The sequence below is a fragment of the Gastrolobium bilobum genome, unplaced genomic scaffold (assembly GCF_033153095.1).
Source record: "Gastrolobium bilobum isolate Gb01-03AN ecotype WA unplaced genomic scaffold, APGP_CSIRO_Gbil_v1 utg119850, whole genome shotgun sequence".
NCBI classification, from domain to species: Eukaryota; Viridiplantae; Streptophyta; class Magnoliopsida; order Fabales; family Fabaceae; genus Gastrolobium; species Gastrolobium bilobum.
Window position 1 is genome coordinate 27,553 of NW_026898780.1, and position 26,490 is coordinate 54,042.

Sequence of the window (26,490 nt, forward strand, 5' to 3'; positions counted from 1 at the left end):
AGAGAAAGGTGGAGTTATTTGCAATTCAAAATTCCCAACAACCTACCTTTGAATCCTCATGAGACTAGGTCTCTTCGTAGTCAAAATTCTTATCCAATGGCCATCATATGGCCAGCCATTATGCGCCCCTATTCAGCCCCAAAAGGGGTCTAGATTCGTTGAGCAATTGCATTCAAATTTGAACCAACTCACTCACTGATTCTCTCAACCAACCAAATCTGATTGGAGCTTGTTTGGTTGACTAGATGACACTCATCATCCATCCAAAGTGGTGCCCCAAATCAGCCCTTGGAGATCTCCATAGATCTTCTCTTGATACAAGGGATTTGTTCCAACAAGATCTCATCTTATCCTTTTGTTATGAAACAACTTTTCATAGCCAATTCAAATTCGAATTCTACCATTTAAATTCAAACGTTCAAACATCTAAATTCTAAATTCAAATTTCAAATTTCAAATTCAAATTTCAAAATTCAAATTCAAATTCAAAATTCAAAATTCAAAATTCAAAATTTAAATATTTGATAATTAATTTAACCAATTAAATTAATTAGTAATGTCTTGGACCATCCAAGCCCATTAACCATACCATGCGCCCTCTCCCTCTTAGGTGGGCTTCCAAACTTCATCTTGGGCTAACAACCATTATTAGGCCCAATACCTTTAATGTATATCATCATGACAATAAGGTGTTAGTGTGTGACCCATTAGGCCCAACATAGCTACTGACATAAACGAGCTTGGGCCCAACCCATCTAATGATAACACAGAGCACTAGCAATGCTTTGTTGCCCCAGAGCCAGTTAGATTAATGACTTGATCATCCTATTACACATATTTGGTCGCCGTATATATTTCCTTTCGTCTCGGTTACCTTCCCATTAAACTAGGGTAAGGAAACGTATCAACCCTTGCGGTTTAGGGTAAGCTTTATTCGAAATAGGGAATCTTCAACTTACTGACTCTAAAGGCAGATCATCTCATGATCTCTTTTACTATGCATAGATTCCCAAGTCCCTGTAAACGTCATCCCGATTTCTCCGGTTTACAGATAACCTAATCTCTCACAGAGAGTTGACGAATTACTTCAGCTTATCACCCTAGCCCTGTGCTCTTTCAGGACAAGCCCAATAGTGTACCTATGAGTCTCCATGTTTCAGGCAGACGAGGTATACAATCAAAGCATGCCTTCTAGAACACAGTCTAGGTAATAACTTCTGGTCTAAGGAAAGACATACCCAAATATAAAGAGACTACTCTAATGATATTATCTGTGAGATTTCCTCATAGAGTCTCTTTGTGGGTCTGTTCAGTGCGAGCTATACCCTTATAGGTCCACTCACGACTTTAGCTAAGACATCTCCATATCTGTAGCACATGAGGTCTTTACCTTGTATCCAAATACAAGTAGATAAGTTGTGCTAGTCTTACCCGAGATCACTGATCCCCATTCTTAGTGTCTCTAGACTAGGAACATAAAATTAGGAATAAACGTGCGGTATCCTTGAATCCTCATGATCGTGATCTCATCACAGATACTCAAGAGATACGTGTTCTATTCCAAGGAGTTTATCCAGTTACTCATATAAAATATTAATAATAATATTGAGACAAAATATGAAACAGGATAAAGAGTGCTTTTATTTATTTGCGACAATATAAAAGGTCCACATATGTCCTAATCTAATCAAAAGATTGTCTCTAGGACATCCATATACTAACAAGCTCCCACTTGGCCTAGAGCCAATCTGACCTAAGTCGTATACTTAAAGCCTCATAATGACTATCATGTTTTCTCTGAGAAACAGCCTTTGTCAGAGAATCGGCTAGGTTATTATCTGTGGGAACATAATCCATCGTTACATCCTTCCTATCAATGATTACTCTAATCAGGTGATATCTGCGGAGCATGTGTTTAGATCTTTGATGAGACCTAGGTTCCTTTGACTGCGCAATGGTTCCAGTGCTTTCGCAAAGCAACTGTATGGGCTCATCTACGCTTGGAAACCGCCCTTAGTTCAGATATAAACTTCTTGATCCACACGGCCTCCTTAGCCGCTTCTGAAGCAGCTATGTATTCAGCTTCTGTCGTTGAATCTGCTGTTGTCTCCTGGTTGGAACTCTTCCAAGATACTGCCCCACAATTTAAGGTGAATACGAACCCTGACTGTGACTTGCAGTCATCTTTGTCACTCTGAAAGCTGGCATCAGTGAACCCTTTCACTGTTAGCTCATCAACCCCACCATAGACCAGAAACGCATCCTTAGTTCTTCTTAAGTACTTAAGGATGGTCTTGACTGCTTTCCAGTGATATGATCCCCCAATAGGATTGGAGGAATGGATCTACTAGGAATGGAAAATTATAACTCCAAATTCAGCCGCCAACACGTACTGTTAAAAACAGAACGTCTCTCACGCTACGGACCTCGGATTTGGGTGATTCCAAAACGAGGTGAAAGATGGCTTCCTGAATCACGATTTTGGCACAAGAATCACCGGAAAAGGATAAGGAATTCGGGAGATATGAATCCAAGATAATATAGAACGAAATTGGAGTTTAAGGATTATAGGTAGGCGCCACAATTCCAAAGAATTGATAAGCCCAAGAACGCCACAAGGATTGATGCCCTTGATAAGTTCAGGGATTCTCAAAAGAACCCAAGAGAACTAGTCTCACCAAAATAGGTTAACTTGATATTCCAAATTTGTCTTCAAAAGCCATGGTGTTCCCTTATATAGTGGGCAACAACCATATTGAGTTTAACCTAAAAGTGCTTACACATAAAAGAAAATAGACAGCCCAATAATCCAGCCCAATAAGCCTTATTACAAAAAGTATAACTAAATATAAGAAAATAAAATTAAGCGCAAAATTTGGGCCAAGTAAAATAAAGCCTTCATGCATATCCATTGAGGCTTATTCTTCAAGGTCTTCAATTTGAATTAAGTGTATCATTTTGGGCTCTTCTTCGTTTAGACTTGGGCTTGTCTCAAGTAAAGTGGTCACCAAGAGATTTAGAGTCTTTTTAGCTTTTGCTCTTGTCATTGGGCCTCCAAGACCTTGTATGTCCTCCAAGTTTGTTGTCTTGGTCATGCCACCTCCTATGTCCTCATCATTCCCTCCTTCTTTAGAAGAATTTGTCCTCAAATTGTAATCCTCTTCTCCTGCATCAAAAAGGGACAAATCAGCCACATTAAAAGTAGCACTTACACCATACTCACCAGGAAGGTCTATTTTGTAGGCATTATCATTAATTTTGGACAGCACTTGGAAAGGGCCATCTCTTCTTGGTTGAAGCTTAGATTTCCTTTGGGAAGGGAACCTCTCTTTTCGCAAATGAACCCAAACCCAATCACCTGGTTCAAAAATTACCTTCTTCCTTCCTTTATTTGCCTGCTTAGCATAGCTCTCTACCCTTTTCTCAATGTTTGCTTTTACCCTTTCATGTAGTTTTCGCACATATTCAGTCTTACTCTTACCATCTTTATGCTGAAAAATAGAGTTGTTAGGCAAAGGTAGCAAATCAAGAGGAGTGAGAGGGTTAAAGCCATAAACAATTTCAAAAGGAGAATAATGTGTAGCACTATGAACTGCCCGGTTATATGCAAACTCAACGTGGGGCAAACATTGTTCCCATGACTTGATGTTCTTTTTAATTACAGCCCTCAAAAGAGAAGAAAGAGTTCTATTCACTACCTCAATTTGGCCATCAGTTTGTGGATGACAAGTAGTAGAAAAGAGAAGTTTAGTCCCCAACTTACTCCATAATGTCCTCCAAAAATGGCTTAAGAATTTAGTATCACGATCAGAGACAATGCTTCTTGGAAGCCCATGGAGTCTTACCACTTCCTTGAAGAACAAATCAGCAATATGGATTGCATCATCAACCTTTTTGCACGGAATGAAATGTGCCATCTTAGAAAACCTGTCCACCACAACAAAAACAGAATCTTTACCATTTTTAGACCGAGGTAGTCCTAAAACAAAATCCATAGAAATATCAATCCAAGGGCAATTTGGAATAGGTAAAGGAGTATACAACCCATGAGGCAATAATTTAGACTTAGACTGCTTACATACAATGCATCTTTCACACAATTTATGTACATCACGCTTCATGTGTGGCCAATAAAAATGTTCATGCAGCATGTCTAGAGTCTTTTGGATTCCAGAATGTCCCATTAATCCCCCCGCATATGCCTCTTTCACAAGTAATTCCCTAATGGAACCTTTAGGAACACACAATCTCTTTCCTTTAAACAAGTAATCATTATGCCTAAAAAATCCATTTTGAGCAGCATCCACACAGGTTTTATAGATTTGTGCAAAGTCTGGATCATGCTCATACAATGCCTTAATATGATCAAAACCAATGAACTTAGTTTCAAGAGTAGAGAACAAGGCATACCTTCTTGGAAGCCCATGGAGTCTTACCACTTCCTTGAAGAACAAATCAGCAATATGGATTGCATCATCAACCTTTTTGCACGGAATGAAATGTGCCATCTTAGAAAACCTGTCCACCACAACAAAAACAGAATCTTTACCATTTTTAGACCGAGGTAGTCCTAACACAAAATCCATAGAAATATCAATCCAAGGGCAATCTGGAATAGGTAAAGGAGTATACAACCCATGAGGCAATAATTTAGACTTAGACTGCTTACATACAATGCATCTTTCACACAATTTATGTACATCACGCTTCATGTGTGGCCAATAAAAATGTTCATGCAGCATGTCTAGAGTCTTTTGGATTCCATAATGTCCCATTAATCCCCCCGCATATGCCTCTTTCACAAGTAATTCCCTAATGGAACCTTTAGGAACACACAATCTCTTTCCTTTAAACAAGTAATCATTATGCCTAAAAAATCCATTTTGAGCAGCATCCACACAGGTTTTATAGATTTGTGCAAAGTCTGGATCATGCTCATACAATGCCTTAATATGATCAAAACCAATGAACTTAGTTTCAAGAGTAGAGAACAAGGCATACCTTCTTGAAAGTGCATCTGCAACTACATTAGACTTACCTTTCTTGTGCTTGATCACATAGGGAAACTGCTCCAAGAACTCTACCCATTTGGCATGCCTTTTGTTAAGCTTGCCTTGTCCTTTTAAGTACTTTAAGGACTCATGGCAACTGTTGATGACAAACTCTTTGGGCAAGAGATAGTGTTGCCATGTTTGCAATGCCCTTACCAATGCATACAATTCCTTATCATATGTGGAATAATTAAGAGCAGCCCCATTCAGTTTTTCACTAAAATAGGCAATGGGATGCCCCTCTTGCATCAAAACAGCCCCTATCCTCACATTAGATGCATCACATTCAATCTCAAAAGATTTAGAAAAATTAGGCAATACAAGAATAGGTGCATGTGTCAATTTTTCCTTGAGAGCAGCAAAGGCTTGCTCTTGTTTTTCACCCAAAGAGATGTTAGCATACAATTTCTCATGCCTTAGTGCTTCCACAACATACCTCAAGTGCACAAGATGATTCATAGGATTTTCTATAAATCAGAATATCATCAAAATAAACCACAACAAACTTTCCTAGAAACTCCCTTAACACATGATTCATTAGTCTCATGAAGGTACTAGGAGCATTGGTTAAACCAAAGGGCATAACCAACCATTCATACAGCCCATATTTAGTTTTAAAAGCTGTTTTCCATTCATCCCCTTCTCTAATCCTAATTTGATGGTATCCACTTTTTAAATCAATTTTAGAGAAGAAACAAGCACCATGCAATTCATCCAATAAATCATCCAATCTAGGAATAGGATGTCTATACTTTACCGTGATGTTATTGATGGCTCTACAGTCAGTGCACATTCTCCAGGTTCCATCTTTCTTAGGCACTAAAAGGACTGGGACTGCACATGGACTTAAGCTTTCTTGCACCCATCCTCTTTTCATCAAGTCTTCAACTTGTCTCTGAATCTCCTTGGTCTCTTGGGGGTTACTCCTATAGGCTGGCCTATTAGGCAATGCAGCTCCCGACACGAGATCAATTTGATGTTCAATGCCACTTAGAGGAGGCAGTCCATGAGGCACCTCTTTGGGAAAGACATCTTCAAATTCCTGCAACAAAGAAGAAACCTCATTTGGAAGAGAGTTAGTAGGACTTGCATCTTTGATATTATTACACTCTTTACTCAAAAGTAAGAGCATTGGATTTTTCAATTGCATAGCCTTTTTCACCTCTTTTTCTTTTATAAACAAATTTTGTGTTTTTCTCTCTTTTTTTCTCTCTTTTTCTTGCTCTCTTTCCCCTTTTTCTCTCCACTTTCTTTTCTCTCTTGCTTTCTTTTATCTCTCATTTTCAAATGATCCTCACTAACTTCTCTTGGAGTCAAAGGTGCAAGAATAGTCTTGCGTTCTTCATGCACAAAAGAGAATTTGTTGGTGTAACCATCATGCATAACTTTCTTATCATATTGCCAAGGTCTCCCAAGAAGCAAATGACAAGCCTCCATTGGTACCACATCACATAAAACTGTATCATCATACTTTCCTATGGAGAAGTTCACCTCCACTTGTTTGCTTACGGTCACTTCACCATCCTCAATAAGCCATTGAAGCTTATATGGCAGCGGGTGAGGTTTGGTTTCCATGCCCAATTTAGACACCATTCTAGCACTTGCAACATTGGTACAACTCCCTCCATCAATAATTAAAGTACATACCTTTCCTTGGATAAGGCATCTAGTATGAAAAATGTTCTCTCTTTGACTATCATCCATGTCTTTTACTTGGCTACCCAACATCCTTCTTACCATAAACAAATCTCCTCCCGGTATAATTTCCTCGTCATACTCATCTTCATCATCATGTGAGGCAGAATCTAAAGAAGACTCACTAGTAATCTCTCCATCCTCTTTAAGTAACATAGTCTTCTTAGTTGGACATTCAGAAGCTATGTGACCTCTTCCCAAACACTTGACACATTTTATTTCACTACTCCTTGTCTTCTTAGGGGTCTCATTGGACTTAATTTGAGTTCTTTGAGGTGCAGCAGTGGGGTTGCTTGATGAAGTACCTCCCTCCTTATTTATGTCCTTCCAACTTGAAGAATTAAAATTAGAAGAGTTTTTCCTCATGACACCATTTCTCTTGAGTTGTTGTTCTACCTTACTAGCTTGATGCACTAAATCCTCCAACTCCACATAATTTTGCAACTCCACAACATCCCTTATGTCACTATTCAGTCCATGCAAGAAACGTGCCATAGTAGCCTCCCGTTCTTCACTAACATTTGCTCTAATCAAGGAAACCTCCATCTCTTTATAATACTCATCTACACTCTTGTTACCTTGTGTAAGCCGTTGAAGTTTATTGTGAAGGTCTCTATGATAATGGGAAGGAACAAATCTTCTTCTCATTAGCCTTTTCATCTCCACCCAACTATCCACCAATGGTTCTTCATATCTTACCCTCTCCTTTTGCAATTGGTACCACCAAATAAGAGCATAATCACTAAACTCCATGGCTGCCACCTTCATTTTCTTTTCTTTAGTATAGTTGTGACATGAAAATAAATGCTCAATCTTCATTTCCCACTCCAAATAGGCCTCCGGATCACTTTTTCCTTTAAAAGATGGTATATTAAGCTTCACCCTTCAATTCTGTCCTCTCTAGCAACATTCTCATTATCTCTTCTTCTCCTTCTTTCATCCCTCCCTCTATGTCTATCATCATCATGATTCTCCTGATTTTCTATTCTCTCAATCCTCTCATATAACTCCTCTGTATGTTCCCTCATCATCCTTTCCATCTGAGTTGTAATGGCGTCAATTAGCAATCTGTTATCTCCTCCCATAGGAGGAGGAGTACCTTCACCTGCACCTGCCATATTTTAAGCAAAAGAACAAGAGTAAAAAAAGAAATTGGACCTCACCACTCGCTCACGTGTTTACACTCTTAAAAAGTATCACTCGTGTTTGTTGCTCTCTATTAGGCTTTTGTGTAGTGTGCTCTCTTGCCTTTTTCCTCTCAATAGCTCTCTTTAAGTTCTTAATAGAATCTCCAAGAACACTCAAGAGTACAATCCCAAACTCAAGAATTCGTAATGACACAATACAAATTGGAAATATGTCAAAGAAGGCAAGACAAAGAAAACCAAACCAAATTGAAGGAATTATTCAAGGAAGACACTTTGGACCTGATTTGAGAGTAGTAGTGTGTAACTAAGCTTAAATAACAAGTAGCAGTTGTATAGCATATTTATTTTATTTTATTTTTTTCAACTTTTTTTTTTTTTTTTTTATAAAATCTGACGCTTCAATAAAATGGAATTTGTAATTTTGGAATGAAAAATTCAGATTGCAGTAATGCTAAACTGAATTTGATTGAATTCTCCACAAAACAAGCTATTATTTAACACACTAACACCATACTACTCAAGGAACAAGGATTGAAAGGATTAAAAATCAAGAACAATGATGAACATAGGACGAACCTTAAGAACACAAGGGCAGAAATTATGAACACAACAAGAAATTGAAACAAACAGAATATCAAAGGAACAAATTAGGAACCAGCAACAAAGGCTAAAACAGAATTGCACAATTCAAAATTAAAAACACAAATACTAGGGATTAGGGTTACCAAATGTGTGATCAGAATTGATGGAAACAATGGAGAAAATCAAACCCAATTCCAATCCAAGAACTGAGCTATGATACCACATGATATGATCCCCCAATAGGATTGGAGGAATGGATCTACTAAGAATGGAAAATTATAACTCCAAATTCAGCCGCCAACACGTACTATTAAAAACAGAACGTATCTCACGCTATGGACCTCAGATTTGGGTGATTCCAAAACGAGGTGAAAGATGGCTTCCTGAATCACGATTTTGGCACAAGAATCACCGGAAAAGGATAAGGAATTCGGGAGATATGAATCCAAGATAATATAGAACGAAATTGGAGTTTAAGGATTATAGGTAGGCGCCACAATTCCAAAGAATTGATAAGCCCAAGAACGCCACAAGGATTGATGCCCTTGATAAGTTCAGAGATTCTCAAAAGAACCCAAGAGAACTAGTCTCACCAAAATAGGTTAACTTGATATTCCAAATCTGTCTTCAAAAGCCATGGTGTTCCCTTATATAGTGGACAACAACCATATTGAGTTTAACCTAAAAGTGCTTACACATAAAAAAAATAGACAGCCCAATAAGCCTTATTACAAAAAGTTTAACTAAATATAAGAAAATAAAATTAAGCGCAGAATTTGGGCCAAGTAAAATAAAGCCTTCATGCATATCCATTGAAGCTTATTCTTCAAGGTCTTCAATTTGAATTAAGTGTATCATTTTGGGCTCTTCTTCCTTTAGACTTGGGCTTGTCTCAAGTAAAGTGGTCACCAAGAGATTTAGAGCCTCTTTAGCCTTTTTAGCTTTTGCTCTTGTCATTGGGCCTCCAAGACCTTGTATGTCCTCCAAGTTTGTTGTCTTGGTCATGCCACCTCCTATGTCCTCATCATCCAGTGACCCTCTCCAGGGTCATATTGGTATCTGCTCGTAATGCTCAAAGCATATAAGACGTCTGGTCTAGTACATATCATGGCATACATGATGGATCCAATAGCTGAAGCGTATGGAATTTCATTCATGCGATCCTTCTCAGGCTGTGACTTAGGACACATAGCCTTTGAAAGATGTACCCCATGACTGACGGGAAGAAACCCTCTTTTCGACCCTTCCATGCTAAACCTCTTTAGCATTTTGTCAACGTACGTGGATTAAGATAAACCCAGCAGCCTGTTGGATCTATATCTATAGATTTTTATACCAAGTATAAAGGCCGCTTCTACCAAATCCTTCATGGTGAAATTTTCTGAAAGCCAATCTTTCGTTATTTGTAATGTGGGGATGTCATTTCCTATAAGTAATATGTCATCTACATAAAGCACCAGGAAGACAACTTTACTCCCACTAACCTTCCTGTAAACACAAGGTTCATCCTTGTTCTTGATGAAACCATTACTCCTAACAACTTCATCAAAACGAATATTTCAACTCCTTGATGCCTACTACTATTGCAAGCATGATCCTAATAAATTTGATCATGGCAACAGGTGAGAAAATCTCATCATAGTCAACTTCTTGTCTTTGACGATACACTTTCGCCACCAACCTAACTTTATAGGTCTGAACGTTGTCATCTGTATCAGTCTTTCTTTTAAAGACCCATTTATTACCGATAAGAACTATTCCTTGCGGTTTACGAATCAAGGTCCATACCTTGTTTTGATACATCGAATCCATTTTAGATTCCATGGCTTCAAGCCATCTAGAAGAGTCAACATCCTTGACTGCCTCTTCGTAGTTACTTGGTTCATCATTCTCAACAGTTTGCTGATTCTCAATCACAAACCCATACCTCTCAGGTGGATGGATGACCCTCGTAGACCTACGGAGTTGTGTGTTTACTTCTCCTTTGGAGAACGTCGCTGCAGAGCAGACTCGGGTTCCTCAATCTGTTCTTGTGGTCCTTCAACTTCTTCAAGATCAATCTTACTCCCACTGGCTCCTTGAGAGATCAAATCCTTCTCAAGGAACTCAGCACTCTTGGACACAAACACCTTGTGTTTAAAGTAGTATCCCTTAGAACCTTTGGGATACCCCACAAATTGACATTTAGTACTCTCAGCACTAAGCTTGTCTGATGCCAACGCTTTGACATAAGCCGGCGATCCCCATACCCTGAGGTAACTCAGGTTGGGTCTCTTACCATTCCATATCGTATATGGTGTAGTCTGAATAGATTTAGACGATACCCTATTTAGAAGGTATGCCGCTGTGTCTAAGGCATATCCCCAAAACGATTTTGGAAGTTGAGTCTCACTCATCATAGACCTAACAATGTCTAACAAGGTCCTGTTTCTTCTTTCTGAGATACCATTTTGGTGTGGTGTGTAAGGTGCAGTAAACTGCGAGAGAATTCCATTTTCTCTCAGATAATCCCGAAACTCATGACTTAGATATTCACCATCACGATTTGATCGCAGTGACTTAACCATCGTGTCATGCTGTTTCTCTACTTCATCCGTAAAGGTAATGAAATAGGAGTATCCTCCTCTAGCCTTAATAGACATTGGGCCACATACATTAGAGTGAATGAGTTCTAATAACTCACTAGCCCTATGAATCTCAAGGCCTTTGGGCTTTTGACGAATCATTTTCCCAGCTAGACAAGATTCACATTGTCCATAGGATTCCAAATCTTTGGGATCTAGGCATCCATCTCTTGCATCCTAGACAATCTTGTCTCATTTTATGTGCCCTAGTCTACGGTGCCAAAGATAGGATTGATTATCTATCTTTGGTCATTTCACATCTATATTGAGCACTTCAGTTCCCATTTCCAAAACATACAAGCCATTTATTAAAGAAGCAGTACCAAAAACAATATCATTCAAAATGATAGAAAATGTACCATTCCTAATACTAAAAGCAAAGCCATCTTGTTCTAAACAAGAAATAGAAATAATGTTTCTAGAAATGCTTGGAACATAAAGACAATTATTCAAATGCAATAAAAGGCTCGTAGGCAAAATGAGGTCAGCATCTCCAACAGCTTGAGCAGCAACTCTTGCTCCATTTCCAACGCGGAGGTCCACCTCGTTCTTCTCCAATCTCGTAGGGCTCCTAAGCACCTGCAACGAATTGAAAATGTCAGAACCACAACCGGTATCCAATACCCATGAAGTCGGATTAGCACAAGAATAATTTATTATACCTGAGGCAGAAATATCACCATGCTTCTTGTCCTTCACATTCTTCAGGTAGTCTGGACAATTCCTCTTCGAATGGCCTTTCTTGCCACAATGGAAGCACTCAGCATCGCTTTTGTCCTTGGATGCATTCTTACCCTTCTTTTTGCCTTTCTTCTTCTTGGGTTTTCCTTTGGGCTTAAGGGAGTTGCCTTTCGCAGGCTCCTTTCCCTTACCCTTGGCCTTGCTAGGCCCACCAATTAGAAGAGCATGTGTCCTATCCTTCTTGATAGACACTTCAGCAGTTGTTAACATGCTTAACAATTCATGCAAGCTCACAAGCATCCCATGCATGTTGTAATTCATAATGAATTGACTGAAGGAAGGTGGAAGCGAGGTCAAGACTAATTCATTACTTAGCTCGGCATCCATCACGAAGCCTAGATTTCCTAGCTTCTCAATAAGCCCGATCATCTTAAGAACATGACTGCTCACAGACATGTTCTCAGACATCCTGCATGAGAACAATTCTCTAGAGGCCTCATACCTCTCATGCCTGCCTTTAATGTCATACAACTCCTTGAGATGTAAGACAATAGAGGGAGCATCCATATGCTCATGCTGCTTTTGCAGTTCAGGCGACATGGATGCCAATATGATGCAGACAGCCAACACATTGTCATCCATGTGCTGTTTGTGGGTCTCGAAATCAAATTCCGCGAACCCATCTTCCCCTTCCCTAGGAGCTACGGGTAATGCAGCACCCAAGACATAAGCTATTTTTTCAGCCCTAAGAACAATTCTTAAGTTCCGATACCAGTCCATAAAGTTTGAACTGGTCAGTTTGTTCGTATCGAGTATTGAGCGCAGTGACAGTGGATTAGTCATACTAAAAACTGAAAAAGATGTAAAGATAATTTAATTAATATATTTCGTCATGTAGTAAAAAACAAATTATTAAAGACTTTAAATAATTGCCCTTTCCCACTATTTTATCTAAGTTAATGGCCCTTACCATTTGACTTAGGGTCAATCTACTTTTAGATTTTATCTTAGTGAGATTAAGAGAGCGACTATCTATTTTAACCCCCGTCTGTGACCGCAAGATTAATTTAAATAATGGGTTGATCCTTATCAGCAGTATCTCATATCATCTCTTAACATTAGGTTGACAACTCCTTGTCACTTAGTGGTGCATCTCATGCAACCAACTTAGCATTATTACCCTAAGCATATAAGCCCGGCTGAGCCTGCAACATATGCCTCAGTTAAGCATTAACCAGCACCCTAAGTGTCTCACACTTCTAACACTACTTTTGCTCAAGGAAACAGTGGGTCCCAACTGAGTTGTGGAGCACCACTATTTAGAGGAGGTTTGAGTAATATTGGTGGTGGGAAGTAATCATGCGCTTAATAATTTATTCCTTTTAAGGGTTCCTTTTATTTAGGGTTTACTAAGTCTCATCAAACGCATATGTATGTTATCATGCTAGTCGTAACCTATGTCAAACATCTATCGGTTTACACTAGTCGCAATTGGACCTGCATAATAAGGCATACAAACGCGGTTTGTCCAATTCATGCATACTAGACGTCTTAAGTCATATAAGCATACATTCACGATACACTATCTCATGCATACTAGTCGTACAAAGCATACAAGCATATAAAACTTTTTTATTTGAGATAGTCATGGTGCTCGCGCATTCGTCCATCTTGCTTCTCAAGCTACGGCTGCTTGTCGTCTAAACGCCACTAGCCTAATTTTCTAATTACAAATAATTAAAGAAACTCCAAAACATCTTTGGAGGGACAAATGAAAAATTACAAAATTCGAAATTCAAATTACACCTCTAATTTAAATAGAGCAAAATTACACATTAATTTAAAAATTTGAAATTCAAATTTCGGGCACCATGACCATCCCCTTCCTTTTTGCACCTGAAAGGTTCAACAACTTGCAAGCACAAAATATCTTATTATCACATAACATGTTCTCACATATATCTTGATATTTAACAATTAAACATCAAAACAAGAATCAAAATTCAAAAAATTTCCAATTTTCTCCCAATGGTCAAATTTTGCATCTTTATGCATAATTCAAATCTTTGTCAAATCTTTCTCAAAGAACACAAAAATTAAACCATTCATTCAACCATAACTCATATGGTCGAACCATACATCATCATGTACAAACAATTTTATTAAAAATTTTATGCTATGTTTATGAACAATTCATCTAACAAAAACACAAAATCATCAAGATCAAAATGAACAAAATCAAGAATCCTAATTTTATTCATATTGTCGAGATATGCCATGAACCCTTCATGCATTTTTAAAATTAAAAAAACATGGAGAAAATAATGCATTTGAATATTCACATCATGGCCAAATCATATTCCTTTCTAAAAGATGTTTCTTTTGTAAACTTTCTTAAAGAATCAAAACAAACAAAACCATGAGTTCATGTAGATATATGAAAACCATAATCATATTAAACATGTTCATAAAAAGACAATCCACATGCAAAGAATTAATCTTTAACAACTTTAAAGACCTTTTGACCGTGAAAAACAATTTTCACAAACAAGGTACCATCACCCGCCGATGGTAAAGCAACCGGGCTCTGATACCACTTGAAAGTTAAATGGCCTTGAAGGCCGAAGCATGTGAGAGGGAAAAACAAAATTTTTCAAGCGGAACTACACATGCATTCAAGACTCATGCTTTAAGACAGCATGATGTTACCTTTGTTTGTGATTCAAACAGCAAGGAGATCACTGTCAGGTTTGAAGGGTTCAAACCCTCTAACGTTGATCCACACCACCCACGTCTAGATGCAAGAACTCTTCTTGTCAAGCCACCAATTGACCACCACAAAGAGCCTTGCTATGCGCTCAATAGGTGAAGAATGAGGCTAGGTAAATCTGTTTAAAAGAGTGAAGTCTTCAGAATGAAAACTTCACAAGAGTGGGAATGGATTGGAGTATAATTGGCTAGGTCCTTTTTGAAAACCTTAAGGAGAACTTACCCTAGTATGCGCACAAGAGAGTGAGAGAGTTTTTCAATCAAATCAGATTTTTCACTTAAATCAATGATGTAGGTGGCGCACAAGAGAGGAGAGAAAGGTGGAGTTGTTTGCAATTCAAAATTCCCAACAACCTACCTTTGAATCCTCATGAGACTAGGTCTCTACCTAGTCAAAATTTTGATCCAATGGCCATCATATGGCCAGCCATTATGCGCCCCTATTCAGCCCCAAAAGGGGTCTAGATTCGTTGAGCAGTTGCATTCAAATTTGAACCAACTCACTCACTGATTCTCTCAACCAACCAAATCTGATTGGAGCTTGTTTGGTTGACTAGATGACACTCATCATCCATCCAAAGTGGTACCCCAAATCAGCCCTTGGAGATCTCCATAGATCTTCTCTTGATACAAGGGATTTGTTCCAACAAGATCTCATCTTATCCTTTTGTTATGAAACAAATTTTCATAGCCAATTCAAATTTGAATTCAACCATTTAAATTCAAACGTTCAAACATCTAAATTCTAAATTCACATTCAAATTCAAAATTCAAAATTCAAAATTCAAATTCAAATTCAAATTTCAAAATTCAAATTTCAAAATTTAAATATTTGATAATTAATTTAAACAATTAAATTAATTAGTGATGTCTTGGACCATCCAAGCCCATTAACCATACCATGCGTCCTCTCCTTCTTAGGTGGGCTTCCAAACTTCATCTTGGGCTAACAACCATTATTAGGCCCAATACCTTTAATGCTATATCATGACAATAAGGTGTTAGTGTGTGACCCATTAGGCCCAACATAGCTACTGACATAAACGAGCTTGGGCCCAACAAGCCCACAACCCATCTAATGACAACACAGAGCACTAGTAATGCTTTGTTGCCCCAGAGCCAGTTAGATTGATGACTTGATCATCCTATTACACATATTTGGTTGCCGTATATATTTCCTTTCGTCTCGGTTACCTTCCCATTAAACTAGGGTAAGGAAACGTATCAACCCTTGCGGTTTAGGGTAAGCTTTATTCGAAATAGGGAATCTTCAACTTACTGACTCTAAAGGCAGATCATCTCATGATCTCTTTTACTATGCATAGATTCCCGAGTCCCTGTAAATGTCATCCCGATTTCTCTGGTTTACAGATAACCTAATCTCTCACAGAGATTTGACGAATTCCTTCAGCTTATCACCCTAGCCCTGTGCTCTTTCAGGACAAGCCCAATAGTGTACCTATGAGTCTCCATGTTTCAGGCAGACGAGGTATACAATCAAAGCATGCCTTCTAGAACACAGTCTAGGTAATAACTTATGGTCTAAGGAAAGACATACCCAAATATAAAGAGACTACTCTAATGATACTATCTGTGAGATTTCCTCATAGAGTCTCTTTGTGGGTCTGTTCAGTGCGAGCTATACCCTTATAGGTCCACCCACGGCTTTAGCTAAGACATCTCCATATGTGTAGCACATGAGGTCTTTACCTTGTATCCAAATACATGTAGATAAGTCGTTCTAGTCTTACCCGAGATCACTGATCCCCATTCTCTGTGTCTCTAGACTAGGAACATAAAATTAGGAATAAACATGCAGTATCCTTGAATCCTCATGATCGTGATCTCATCACAGATACTCAAGAGATACCTCCTGTTCTATTCCAAGGGGTTTATCCAGTTACTCATATAAAATATTAACAATAATATTGAGACAAAATAATCAAAAGTTCTTTTAATAAAATATTAACAATACTCAAGAGTGCTTTTATTTATCTGCGACAATATAAAAGGTTCACACATGTCCTAATCTAATCAAAAGATTGTCTCTAGGACATCCATGTAACAGTCTTCTCTCCCTATTCGGCTGAACATCACAAGTAAGGAGGTAGGATGTTTATCTCCTTTCTTGTTTTCTTCTAATCGATGGACCTTGATTAAGTTTGTTTTGTTTTTCCATTGCATGCTCCTTACCCCGCCGTGATTGAGTCCATATTTCTCCTTGCATGCAACTGGATTCGACTATTGGACCTTAGGAAAAAGATGGAGGGATGCTCTTGGGTCGATTAATGATCATAGGAATTTAGGCAAGAAGGTAACAACCAAAAAACCAGCTTCTGCGTTTGTTTTTTTTCTCTACTGCTTCGGTTGCATGAAGGGTAGGAAGTTAGCTTTGTTATTCTTTTCCCTGCTGTCAGCCGTAGAATTGTTGATTGTTGGTACTTGCAAGAAGTGTTAATTAATGTTAGGGAATGTGTAAAATAACTCAGTTAAATAATTGGACTGTTCGCTGTATAAGAAAAGGAATTAATAAATTTAAACGTGTTAAATCTTAGTAGACAGCATCTTAAGAGCCGATTACATCCTACATAAGTCACACTAGCATATTAAGAGGTTAGTTTTAATTTATGATCATCCCCTTGTCTCTGCCCTATTGGACCTCTTGAACATGGGATTGAAAACTCAAAAAGGAACCTGAATGATGAGCGTGGAGATAGCTCTCGTATCAATGTGATGGGCTGTTTTGGATTGGGTTATATTTTGTATCAAGTTTTGCATGAGTTAAATTATTGGACAGCATGCTTTGGTTGCTTACATTAGCGCACCTTTGGCTTAGGAGAGTTGGTTAGATAAATAAATCCTTTAGCGCACCCTTAGGTTTAATAGCGTTGGGCTGTAAGTAAATATCACAAGCATCCTTCTAAGGTTAAAATCCAAATCTGTATATTTAGGAAGTGTGAATTGTGCTTCTTGCTAACGGTTGGTTAAACTAAACGTTAAGTCAGAAAATAAATCTAACTTAGTGATCATGGAAAAAACCGATTATATACATGGGTTAGGGGGCATTGAAATTAATTGTAAATTGTAGGAATCAAAGTTTGAAATTCTGTTTTGGTTTTACTTGCTTAGGTGCACGTAACCCTTATTGTGTGGGCTGAATTTTGGTGCTGACTGGTTATTACTTGGACACGCAGGTAAGTGTTTGGTGGTGAGACCTATTGTGACTATTAGCTAGTGTATGGAATTGTGAATTGTTGCTCACATGTGCCTTGGATGCGTACTCTGTTAAATGTTATATGTATTCTGCCTATGGACTTGATATGATGGAACTTCTGTTATGAGAAGTAATTATTATGCGGCAGTTTGGTATTAAAAGTACATGAAGTATATGCTATTATGATGATGATCTAGTCATGCATAAATACATCATAATTCAACTGTTTCTTTTTGTGTGTGCGAAGCATATCATGGCATACAACATTGTGCATCCAGTTTGGAAACCGAATTATAATATAAGTAAGCATACGAATGAGCACGCATCATATAGGCACCCCTCCGGTACCAAGGTATGGGACACTTGGCTTCCGTCCGCATAGGTCACAGTTGGAATTCACCTTTGAGGGAGCCAATATGGAATCTCCACTGTGTATGTTAGTACGTGCACTGCAGTGCTATGAGCGTACATTACCATGGCGTTATATACGCACTCTGATGACTATGGCGTCATGATTAGTATACGCACTTTGATTATATGTTAGCATCTGTCCAGAAAATTATATGTTGATGCGACTATTTTGGAATTTTGTACCTAGTCTAATATTGTGGCAATACTGGTTTTACTATCAAACTACTCTGATTCTTTCTCACCCCTTTTGGGGCTCAATTTTTATAATTGCAGCGAGACGAAAAAGGATTTTTGATGAAGTATTTGATTTGGACATGTTTTGCTTGTTTGCTGCTGCTTTGGAAATTATGTTGTTGTCCACTGTTTCTACTAGCTGTTGACTGATCAATGATGTTGATTTAATATTTTGTGATATTGGAAAAATGTCAGAACCTGTCTTAAACTGGTGTATTCTGAGACTTTATGGCCAGCACTTAACTTGCACTATTCTGGTTGTATTTTATGAAAACAATTCATGAACGTTTTGAATGCTGATTTATAAACTGTTTTTGCAGCACTTTGCGAGTTCCACTTCTGGGGCTACAGATCTTCGATTTACTTATAATTTATATGCACGCATAGCCCCATGTGTCTAGTTTCAGATTATATAAACTTTACAATGAAATTATGTAAGCACAGATTTTTATGATTTTTGCAAGTCAGATAGTTTTGGAACATTTTCACTGATTTATCTCTTACCTTGCGAGTTCTGTTTCGGGAGCTAGACACCTCCGAATGAAATGATTTTTATACGCAGGTAAAGCCCCGAATGTCTAGTTTCCTTGTATCAAAGAATATTTTTTAAGCTGTTGAACTCGAATTTATACCATTTTTATAAGGCAACAAGGTTTCGCAGGAAAATTATTATTTCAGCAAGTCATGTATTTTGTTAAAGTCACACTCTGATTTCAGTAAACCGCCAGATTTCAATCATATGAGTGAATTATTAACTTGAAAACGTAGTTCTGTATTTATTAAAAATTCGTTACGACTCTAATCCGCTTAGCAGACAACTCCCTTGGACGCGTACAGGGGAGGGTGTCACACTAAATGGTATCAGAGTAGTTTTGATTCAAGGTGTTTGTATTTGATGAAACATTTGTTGATGGTACGTGGTTTCTGTATTGATGTTGTTTGAATTTATTGGCTATTTGAATTTGTTCGTTGAATGGTTGTTGTTTGAATGTAATTGTTGCATGAGCTACTAACTAAAAATTTTGTTCCTCTAGGTGTGATGGTACTGGTAGTGCCCGGTATTAAGCATGGTTGTGCCCATTCTCTTGTTAGGCAGTGAGCCTAATCAATTCACTGTCGCGCAAGATGTGTGTGCACAATCATGGTGATCACAGGGTATGCTTGTGCCTAAGCACTATGTGTGAAATGGTGAATTGCTACTTGAATTAATGGCTACTTATCAGTTATGTTCACTATGGATTGAAAGGAAGGTTTTACATAGATATATATACTTGATGTGTGTAACACCCTCCTTTGTATGCATCCAAGGGAGTTGTTTGCTAAGCGGATTAGAGTTCTAACTTCTTTACTTAAGTACTAAAAATGCAAAAAAAAAAAATTGTTACTAATTAAAAACTTAAGTCGAAATCTGGTTACTAAAACAAAATCAGAGTGAGACTTTAAAAGTTCATAGCTTGCTGAAAATATTATTTTCCTGGCTGACCTTGCTATCTTGAAAAATTCGTGTAAAATCAAGTTTTCAAAATTCCATTGTAACATTTATAGAATCAAAAACTAGACACGTGGGCTTCACATGCATATAAAATATAAGTGAATCGGAGGTCGTTAGCCCCTCGAAACCTAACTCGCAAAGTGCTCGTAAAACTGTTTATAAATCAGCACTTAATAAAACGTTCAGAAATTATTTTCACAAAACGTTTTCAAAATTTTTCCAAGGTACTAACTGATCATAAAAGTCTTAAAACAGTAGCTAAATCATAGTTCCAACGGTAAATCAAACTTCCCAAAATAATACAGTCATCCATCAATGTAACATGTCGCAAAAATTAGAAAATCTCATAACTTGCAATTAGGGGTGTATAGCATGCTTGGAATTCGAAATTCAATTAAGTTTAGAGTGCAATTAATTTATTTAGGGAAATCATTCTAATGGAAATTATAAGTGAATACTTATATATCTTAAGAATTCAAAACACTAAATAAAAAGGGGGTAGAATTACAATTAATTATAATATAGGTAGGAATTTTAATTACCACCTAGTGGAAACATGAATTAATAATATATATATATATATATATATATATATATATATATATATATATATATATATATATATATATATATATATTATGCGATAAGTGAACCTTTAGTTGTCTCTCACAAAAATAAAAATCTGCATGTATATATATTTTATCGGTTGAAAATAATACTAGACCTTAGTCTTGTTGTGCGCTGGGTATAGACGTAAAGGAAAGGAAAATTTTAGTACTTATATTAGTGTCCTAAGCAATCAGCTTTGCCACCCCTTGTAGAAGTAATCTCATTGCATGAAATTCCATTGGTCAATAGCAACCCTCAATTATCCTATCCATCTTGTTTCCTCCTTGTGCGCTATTCTGATTGGGATGTCTTGCTTTTGAACTCCTATAACCAGAAAGTTAATTAAAGAACTCAAACAACCTTTCCCTTCTTGCAAAGCCACATGCTCCATGGAGAAGACCTCACCATTTAACATATCATTCTGCTCTCTTTTTAACCCATGCGCAAAGACCCTCGCCATCAGAAACGGGATGTTTTTCTTTTATTCCGAATAAAGCTCAACCACCACCCCCTCAAGCCGTAGACCATCGAGAGAGAGAACCAAAGCTTGCATGTCAATTTCCCCCTTGTCCTTCACCAGAAACCGTGAGTCATTAGGGAGGAGAACCACCATTATAGCTTTCTTCTTTTATTCTCACTGCTTGGCCGAGGATCCCATTAGGAGGTGGAGGATTTCTCTGTTGTTTCCCTGTCCCCTTTCTACCATATTCGGCTGAAGAGGATTTCTTCCAACATGCAGAATCAACCATAAGTTCACAGCCATCCTCCTCCTCTTTGTCCAGCCGAAGACAACCACCATCAAGGAGTTGGAAATCGGTCCTTGGAGAGGAGATAAATCCCCTGCATGGGACTGCAGGCGTAAGCCTTGGAGAGAAGAAGAGGTGAGTCAATCTCAAGCAATCCTTTTACCATCTCTGTCTCTGCATCCTTGAGTATGTTAGGAAGAAGTTTATTTTCTTTGTCATGCCTACTCCATTCTGCTCACTTGAACAACGGTCATCCTAATGCATAAAAGAAAAATCTGAAAACTGATTTGTAAACTTGGAGTATGAATTATCATGAAGTTCGAAACTGTCCTTGGATTAGGAAAAATGAATAGGCCTTGCTTATGCTTTGAAAATTGAAGTCAGCATGCTAGCAGGTTAACATCTCATGCGTGAGTAAGGAGGGTAGGAGTTGTTGAGGGAACCGATTATAATCACCTAAGGAGGGGTTAAAAAACCAATTCTGTTTGTATTGTGGAGTTTGGGACAATTTCAATTGTTAACAGTTAATGGAATAACCTTGAAGGCAGAATGGTAATGGGTAATAGAAGCATGTAGAATTTAATTTCATGACCAAGTGATAAAAGCAGTATTATGTTAAAGAAAGAAATAAAATTCTCTAGGGGCTAGTCACGAAACCGAATCAGTATGCAAATAGGAACCTTGTGATTTTGTCAATTGATATCAACTAGTGGTTTGTTAAAAGAAAGTCTAAGCACCTAATTGATAAACTAAATCTGAATTTTGTGAACTTGTATGTGGCTATTTAAATGGTTGGGCTGTCCGTTTAGCTAGAAAGATAATTATGCAGCCTTGCATGTTTTAAATTGTTGGACAGCATGTATAGGAGCCTCTTTTGTATATCCTTAAGCTCAGAGGAATAGTATATGTAAATAAAATCAAGGGCACATTATTAAGGCTAAATTATGTAGAATTGTTATGTAAATGAAAATAAAAATAAAAATCTAAGACACCTATTTAATGGACAAGAAACCGAAACCACAAGCATGGAGGATCAAGGCTATGTAAAGGATAATTGGTAGCACCTAATTAATGGTAAAGACTACCGAATTAAACGCTTAGGGATTTGTATTTATGTCATTTGTTAATCTTTGGCAAAACTAAAGTTAAAACGGAAAATTAAATAGCATGGATGCATGGTAAATTGGTTGGAAGCCTTGAATTGAAAGCATGGAAAGTATATGTATTTTATTGGAACAGTAGACGCGAGTTCTGATTTTTGGTACCTACCTAATGTTTAGGTGTGCTATCCTCAAAATTGTGTGGGCTGATTGGTGATGTTTTGATAAAAGAATGTTAAAGACTTGAGGTAAGTGTTAGGTGGTATTACCTAATGTGACTATTGACTAGTGTATGAAGTTGTGAAATATTGCTCACATGTGCCTAATGATTATCCTGCCATTTATGATGAAAGTATTCTGCCTATGTCTTGATGGTAAGTTTGTTATGAGGTAAAACTGTTATATGGCAGCTTGAAGAATATGTTATGATACTGATGATTTAGTCATGCACAATTACATCATACCGCATCCGTTTTTCTGTTGGTGTGTGAAAGCATAGCATGGCATACGTGCATAAATTTCATGTTGCATTGGCTAATAATAATATCTATACAAATATGCATTCGTTTGAGCACGCATCATATAGGCATCCCTTCGGTACCAGGGTATGGGACACTTGGCTTCCGTCCGCATAGGCCACAGTTAGAATTCACCTTTGAGGGAGCCATTATGGAATATCCACTGTGTATATTGTACGTGCACGATGGTGCTATGACGTACTTTATGATGGCGTTATATACGCACTATGAAATGTTAAGATTTATCAGGAAAATGAAATGTTGATGCGACTGTTTTATAATTTTGTGCCTAGTTTAATACTGTTGCATTATTGGTTTTTCTATCACACTACTGGGATTTTTCTCACCCCTTTGGGGCTGCAATTTTTATGAAATTGCAGGAGGACGAAAGAGCATATGAGGACATGGATTATTTGGATATTTACTGTTAATTGCTGCTGTTAGGACTTGCTGCTATTTTGTCTGTTGGATGACTGTACTATTGTTATGTTGAAAACCTTAGACTACTGTTGGAACTATGATTTCATTGTTGTTGTGAGACTTTTATGATTATCTAGTACTTTGGAAAAATTCTGAAAACGTTTTGCGAAAATAATTTCTGAATGTTTTGCTAAGTGCTAATTTATAAACAGTTTTGCGAGCACTTTGCGAGTTATGTTACGAGGGGCAAACGAACTCTGATTTGTTATTATTTTATATGCACGCGAAGCCCCAGACGTGCTCTTTCTATATTACAAAGAATATTTTTTTGGATCGTTGAACTTGATTTTACACGAATTTTTCAAGACAGCAACGTCTGCCAGGAAAATAATATGCTCTTTCGTCCCCCTGCAATTTTATACAAATTGCAGCCCCAAAGGGGTGAGAAAATTTCCAGTAGTGTGATAGCAAAACCAATAATGCAACAGTATTAAACTAGCCACAAAATTATAAACAGTCACATGAACATTTCATTTTTTGGATAAATATTAACATATCATAGTGTGTATATAACGCCATCATTACTCTCATAGCACCGTAGTGTGCGTACTAACATACACAGTGGATATTCCACAATGGCTCCCTCAAAGGTGAATTCCAACTGTGGCCTATGCGGACGGAAGCCAAGTGTCCCATGCCCTGGTACCGAAGGGATGCCTATATGATGCGTGCTCAGACACATGAATCTTTTATAAATATCCTTAGTGTCAAGGATAACATGAATTCTGTACTTGTATGTCATGCTATGCTTTCACACACAAAATAGAAAAATAGATGCGGTATGATGTAAACGTGCATGACTACATCATTATTATCATAACATATTCTTCATCCTGCCATATTATAATTGTACCTCATAACAAAATTACCATCAAGACATATCCATGGGCAGAATACTTTCATCATAAATAACAGAATAATTATTAGGAACATGTGAGCAACATGTCACAACTTTATACACTAGTCAATAGTCACATTAGGTAATACCACCTAACACTTACCTCACGCGCCACAATTAATTTACCAGGCAGCAGTGAAATAATCCAAAGTCTCAAAGGTTTTGTGCACCTAATATATCAACGTACCAAATCAGAATTTCATACGATTATTCCAATAATTTCTAAGCTCCTAAATCATGCACTTTCATCGAATGATAGGACTCCTAGTGTTAATTACATTCTGCCCCAAATAAGTATTCCATTCCTTGCTAGAAGTTACCATTTTCTCAAGGCTCATCACATATATAGGTTCGGTTTAAGGCTTCTCATAAGTGATTACATTTTTCTGACTTCGTCTAATTTTATTAATTCATACAGCAGTAGCACCCAACATTTTTCCTTAGTTCCCACATACAACTCTAACGATTTCATCATGTTTTCTTCCCTAATTAAATTTTGACTTTTCAACAAGATTATGAACATTTAACAACGAAACATCCTAAGGTTTCCAATCAAGATAGAATCGGTTTTTATACAGGAAATTTCTCAAGATTTCATTCATAAAATTTCTACTTCCCTAACCTTATGGTGCGAAAAGAAAGCCTATACATCACGCTGTCTATTTAGTTTAAATAGGACTTAGTACATGTCAAAGTTAATCGGTCTTATCCAAACAAAATGTCAATGATTCGCATACTCCAAACTTAACAGATTTACCTATGGTGCACTACATGTAGTCTACGCATGCTGTCCTTTATATTTTTATTCAAGAAAAATTCAAGATACACTAAACCACAACCAACAGCCCCACCATGTATTATAAGGTTATTTCCAAGTTTACTTGTCATGCCTTTAAACTAGTGTCCTAGGGATTTAATATGGCAGAATCTAAAAGAGCTAAAATAAGTAGAAGAGCTACTTCCTAAGCATGCTTCACGACTTGAACAGGGAAGGGAAGAGAGGTTCAAAAATTTGTGCTTACCTCTTGCAAAAACACACAGAAAACCGAATTGAACAAGGGGTAACACTGCTTTCAAAGCTCTACGAACACATCAAACTCAGCCCTCCAAACCGTGGCTGTGCGCACCAAGGGAGAAGGAGGATTTTCTTGAATTCAATCCTACATACAAGGGGACATTTCCATCAACTAAACGTGGTAGGGGGATGCAAGGAAGAAAGGACCATACTCTACCTCCTTGTATGAAGCTTCGGCTGAGCAAAGAGGAAGGAGGTGAAGGCTTGATGACAATGGTGCTATAGAGGTCCTCGATTTGAGCAAGAAGGTTAGGAATAGTGTGAACTTATTTCTGGATACTTACTCACTACTTGACTCACGATTTTAGGGGAAGAGTGGGGGATGAAATGGCTAAGTTTGTTTTTGTTTCAAGAGTCAAAGCTTCAACCTATATTTCTTCTACAACATCAGCGCATGGGGAAGGAAAAAGTGGGGGGTTTGAGGCTGCTTATGGAGCTAAGTTGGGTTCTGTTTCAACAAAATGATTCAGTAGTCCTTTGTTATCTTCATACAGCGCTTGGGAGTTCAAGACAAGGGTTGAGATGGCTGATTTAAAAGATTCAAAGATCAGAAGAAAATCAAGTCTTCTCTCTCTCCATGGAGCGTCCAAGGAGGAGTAATTGGGTGCAGGATTTTTGCCCACACATGTGACATGCAAGCTGACTAAATGCTCCTTATTGGTTGCATGCCTTAAAGCTGATTGAGTTTGGAAGGTGTAGAAAGCAATCAACTTTCCTTTTTGCACTCTCTATGCGCATGTGATAAGGGAAAGGAGGAGTGAGGCTGACTTACTTTGTATCACATGCAAGCAAAGATCAGAATTTTGGTTAAGCCCTAGGCGCACAAGTGGAGGGGAAATAAGGATGGGTTTTGCCATGTGGAGATCACTAACCAATTAGGGGATGTCTTGTTGGATTACTTAGGATGAGATGAGGGTGACCTACAAAATTGGGCTGAATCTATCACCCCTTAAAGCCCTTAGGCTTCGGCCAAACAAGAATTGGGGCTAGAAATTTACAAACCCATTAGTGTGACTAACTTAGATATTATCCAATAAAGTTATAAGTTCCCAAGTCTTTTAGATGTTTTTAATCTTTCTATATGCTACTATTAATTTATCTCTACATCTTTCAACTAGGTTTCACATGCCTAAAATAATTTCTCACCTATCATTATAATTCAA

General features: G+C 37.7%; 1 protein-coding gene and 2 long non-coding RNA genes across 3 annotated transcripts; 1 reads left to right on the forward strand and 2 right to left on the reverse strand.

Annotated features, from left to right (window-relative positions):
* Window positions 1-2,996: 2,996 nt before the first annotated feature.
* Window positions 2,997-7,526, reverse strand: LOC133284106 (uncharacterized; the record flags this gene model as incomplete). The annotated part of the gene is made up of 5 exons (XM_061481090.1): window positions 2,997-3,343; window positions 3,500-4,278; window positions 5,002-5,420; window positions 5,851-6,093; window positions 6,438-7,526. Coding segments are annotated over 5 exons (2,877 nt in total), but the record flags the coding sequence as incomplete, so codon positions are not given.
* A 13,728-nt stretch (window positions 7,527-21,254) lies between these two features.
* On the forward strand, window positions 21,255-23,545 carry LOC133284108 (uncharacterized). The gene is made up of 3 exons (XR_009747862.1): window positions 21,255-21,391; window positions 22,537-22,604; window positions 23,255-23,545. It is a non-coding gene; the product is annotated as an uncharacterized LOC133284108 (long non-coding RNA).
* LOC133284107 (uncharacterized) lies at window positions 21,380-26,054 on the reverse strand. The gene is made up of 3 exons (XR_009747861.1): window positions 25,485-26,054; window positions 25,275-25,412; window positions 21,380-21,511 (listed from the first exon to the last, which is right to left on the reverse strand). It is a non-coding gene; the product is annotated as an uncharacterized LOC133284107 (long non-coding RNA).
* Between the last annotated feature and the right edge of the window lie 436 nt (window positions 26,055-26,490).